The 4241-nt window shown below is 32.6% G+C and overlaps 1 protein-coding gene and 1 long non-coding RNA gene across 7 annotated transcripts in view; one reads left to right on the top strand and one right to left on the bottom strand.

Annotated features, from left to right (window-relative positions):
- The window catches only part of MAPK10 (mitogen-activated protein kinase 10), a 147384-nt gene that overhangs the window by 52495 nt on the left and 90648 nt on the right, over window positions 1-4241 (top strand). For all 5 annotated transcript variants that reach the window (XM_017860790.1, XM_017860793.1, XM_017860791.1 and 2 more), the window contains exon 2: window positions 853-982. In XM_017860790.1, coding sequence (XP_017716279.1) covers window positions 853-982 — 130 coding nt within the window. The remainder of the gene's footprint in view (window positions 1-852; window positions 983-4241) is intronic.
- The window catches only part of LOC108521143 (uncharacterized), a 14283-nt gene continuing 11449 nt past the window's right edge, over window positions 1408-4241 (bottom strand). Inside the window, exons 5-6 of one of the 2 annotated variants that reach the window (XR_001883130.1) lie at window positions 1965-2021; window positions 1408-1712 (exon numbers count right to left, since the gene is read on the bottom strand). This is a non-coding gene — a long non-coding RNA (uncharacterized LOC108521143). The remainder of the gene's footprint in view (window positions 1713-1964; window positions 2022-4241) is intronic. The other variant, XR_001883129.1, reaches the window with a different exon arrangement.

Raw genomic sequence — 4241 nt, forward strand, 5'->3', positions numbered from 1 at the left:
TATATATATATATATATATATGAATAGCATTTATTTTTGTCTTTGTATTTAAATGCAGTTATTTATGTTTCTACAATTCCCTGATTGCATTTCTTATTTTGAGCTTTGTTATTGTTAATGAGAGTAGACTTTGATCATCAGCCCACAAGTGCTTTTATGGCAATTAACATCACACCTTAAAAATTGGTTCTTAGTTGGGTGCCATAGTATGTGGCTGTAGTCACAGCTACTAAAGAGACTGAGGCAGGAAGACAGCTTGAGCTCAGGAGTTCAAGACAGCCTGGGGAACATAGCAAGACTCTGTTTGTAAAAAACAGTAACAAACAAACAAAACACCTGGTTCTTGTGAATGGATATAGAAAAAAATGTTCATTTAAAACAACCAAAGAACAATGAAGTTTTATAGCTATAAAAAATTAAATATCATATATTAACAGATGAGAAATTCAAGCTCAGAGGGATTAAATGACTTGCTATAGTCACATGACTAGTGGGAAATTTGAATGCCTGTCTTACTTCTTTATTCCACCCACTTACTGAGGCAATTATATTCTATATTCTTGGCAAGATCTTTTTCTTCTCCTTTGCCCTCTTCTCCTCCTTCTCCCCTTCTCCTCTTTCTCCCTTCTCCTTCACTTCCTTCAACTCTTCTTCATCCTTCTAGCACGTAGAATATTCTTATACTAGTCACTTATATCTTTACTTACAGCCTGATTGGCATGTGACCAGAGTATACAAAATCTGAGTAAGATTCCAAAATAGCATTTTCTTTACCTGTGTCCTTAGTCAGGTAGGCAAGAGTTCTAAGGAATCTTTTGCTCTCAATTCTGAGTTGCTCTTGGATTTCTACAGTGCCGCGTATGATGCTGTCCTTGATAGAAATGTGGCCATTAAGAAGCTCAGCAGACCCTTTCAGAACCAAACCCATGCCAAGAGAGCATACCGGGAGCTGGTCCTCATGAAGTGTGTGAACCATAAAAACGTGAGTTTTGTTATTTTTAAAATTCTGGCAGTGGGAGTTTGTGAGATTGGAAAAGGAAAATGTGTCTGTACTTGAGTAAGAAAGGCTTTCTTTACTTTGCAATTCCTGCCTCTTAAGATTGTTTATCCTGCCAATATGCTGCATTCAATTTCATTGTCCTCATGGTAGCTTTCTGCTTAAAATCACCTAAAACCATATGATGTGGAAGTGCTGAATTTTATAAATATTTCCCTAGTTAGAAAATTTACCGTATTTGGTTATCTTGCTCCAAATTGAGAGCTTCATGCTTTCCAAAAAAGAAATGAGACAAGCAAAGCCAAAAGCCAGAAAAAAAACAAAAAAAAAAACAACAACAAACAAACAAACAAACAAACACCTACAAAGCACCATGCTACATTTCTTTATAATTTAGGTTTAATTTCGATTTATAATTTAGATTTAATTGTTAACAGTTGAGTTTTATTCATGTTATCTCCTTTTAGTTTCAGCTGTAGTCTGGTGGTGGCCTCTAATTGTTCAGTGAATCCACTGTGTGTTGGCATCTTATTTTTTTCAGGGATGGGCAAGTATGCAAGTACATATTTGCAAAGTACTTGAGAATGGGATCAAGAGCTTTTTCTCATCGGAACTCAGCTGGGTAGACCATTAAAGGACTTTCTTTACTTCAGAATCTAAGCTCCTTCAATCACAGGCCAAGACCTCTAGAATTCATTCTGTGCTCCACTTGTTCCTAGTAAAGACAAATAGGAGAGAATTCATTATTTTAATGAAAACTTTTATTAATAAATAAATTATAATAAATACATTGAATATATTTTACATATAAATACATAATAATAATTATAAATTATAAATAAAATTTTATTTTCTTAAAATATAAAATAACTTTATTACAAGTAAAATCATTCTAAAGTTGTAGAATATCTTTGTAGAGTTATCTCTACAAAGTTCTTATGTATGAAAATTACACAGAACACATTACCAGCGCAGTTTTATAAACCAGGTATCTTGTCCTAATGCTCGCCATCTACAAGTAGCACTGAGAAGACACAAATGTATTAGTATTAAGTTGAAAGATATTTGAAATGCAAATATGCAGATTCGGGCCCCATGACAGTATTTCTCTTTTCCTCTATTCCTCTACCCTGATGACTTTTTAATTCAGTCACTTGACGTATATATGTTGAATGAATAAAATGTGCCAGGCACAGATCTAGATGGTGAAGAAAACAGACAAATCCCTGCTCAGGTGGAGTTCATGCTCTATTGGCAAGAGCAAGGCGACCCACAATAAGACAGGTCAATTGTAAAATGTCAGGTGATGGTAAGTGCTATTAAGTAAGGCAAAGCAAACAAGGAAGATTTAAAAATGCTGGTCAGTGTGTGGTGGGATAGGTTTACCTATTTAAATAGGCCAAGCAGCAAAGGCCTCACCAAGAAATTAAAATTTTATGAACTGCACACTCATATCTAATATGGCCATGCAACAAACATGAGACTTCTAGAAAGGAATATAGAAATGATAGAAGGGATGGTTCCTATGAAGAGTTATATACTAATTTGTTCTTTCAGTATGTTAAATAAAGGTAAGTGCAAGATTAGCCACATGATCAATGCAATATATTCTGTTATACCAAGAAGGATGGAGCCTAACTTTGGCAATGGAAAATGGATGGATATAAGCAATGAATCAATTGTATGGAAAGTTTTCCATACATGTATTTATATTTCCCTCATCCTTATGCCAGACCCTGTAATGCAATACAATGTGGAGAAATGCCCACTTACTTGGTAAGTTTGAGAGAATAATACTTCCTGTTCTTGACTGAAATTTTGGAGACTTATATTTATGAAGCCTAAAAAAGAGTTCCAGATTGCAATGATAATTTATAAATAGCACCCCACCTGCTACCTTCCTTTTATGTGTGTATGTATGTATGCAGAAGTCTACAGAAACACATTTCTGGAACTTTTTATGAAGAGGAAATTCACTACAACCAAATGTAAATTCTACATTAATAAGAACTCTGTTAATACTGTGGAAAGCAAAGGAAGAGTAATCTCATTAAATCTTTAATAATAGCGAAGAAAATCTATTTAGAAAATATTTCTTTATGGTGTTAGTTTGGTCCCCTGTTTTCTGTATTTATTATCAACTGAAAATTAGATTAAAATTGTTATTTAAAAAAAGAATATAAATATTCAATTCTAGGAACTAATGGGGCCTGACAAACACAGATTCACATCTGTGTGTCTCAAGATGCTGGGATAAAATAACTGAGATTCCTGTCTGGAAACGGTTGAATTAAAATGGAAACTTTATAGCTGTGATAATCTCCTTCTACAGATGCATTTTTTAAATTGGCTCTTGCTAGGAATTAGAATTTATAAGAGAGCAAAGGAAGGATAGAGGAGAAATTCTCGAAGGGTGAAAAATGATAAAACAAGGTCATAGGAAAAGGGAAAATAAGAACATACAGTAGGGAAGAGATCTTGATAAATTACCTTTTAAAACAATAAATCTTGATTTATTTAAAATTGTAATGCTATTTTCTAGATTTCTTAGATTATCTGGATTATTTGTTCACTAGGTGATCTGGGTTAGCATTTATCCATTGTTAAGGAGTGTTCGTGTGAATGTTTGTGTGGGTGTAATGTGTGCTCTATACACAATCTCTAATGTTTTTGTTTGAACAAATATCAAAATGAAATAAATTACTTTATGAGATTGATAAAGTCCTAGAGAAACAGACCCACTGTAGATGTTCCAATGAAAGATGTACTTCATATGCAGTTTTCAACACTCACTAGCACTGAGTATACAGAATAACATGGCACTTTAATCACAAGTTTTAAAGATAATTTTAAAACAATTTTATTTCTATGTGAATATTCCACACTGCAAGGTTGCTTTAGAAGAGATGAATTTTTTTTAAAACTATATGACAACCATTGCCATATATATGTATACTAGAAAATATTGGAGGGTACTATGATTATTTTTTGTCAATAATTTCTCAGTAAGTTAAAACTACATGAGACATAAAACATTCCATAGAATTGAGTCAATTTCTCAGGTATTTAAACTAATTTCATTTTATGTTTATTACTCCATATGTCTTTATATCATTTATAGAGTTTACTGAAATTCATTGACTGATGCTTTGAAGCTGCTTAAATCTTGACCTTGTACTTACCTATTTTTTTTTTTTTTTTTTTTTTTTTTTTTTTTTTTTTTTTTTTTTTTTTTTTTTTTTTT

Source organism: Rhinopithecus bieti, unplaced genomic scaffold, assembly GCF_001698545.2.
Source record: "Rhinopithecus bieti isolate Rb0 unplaced genomic scaffold, ASM169854v2 scaffold_56939, whole genome shotgun sequence".
NCBI classification, from domain to species: Eukaryota; Metazoa; Chordata; class Mammalia; order Primates; family Cercopithecidae; genus Rhinopithecus; species Rhinopithecus bieti.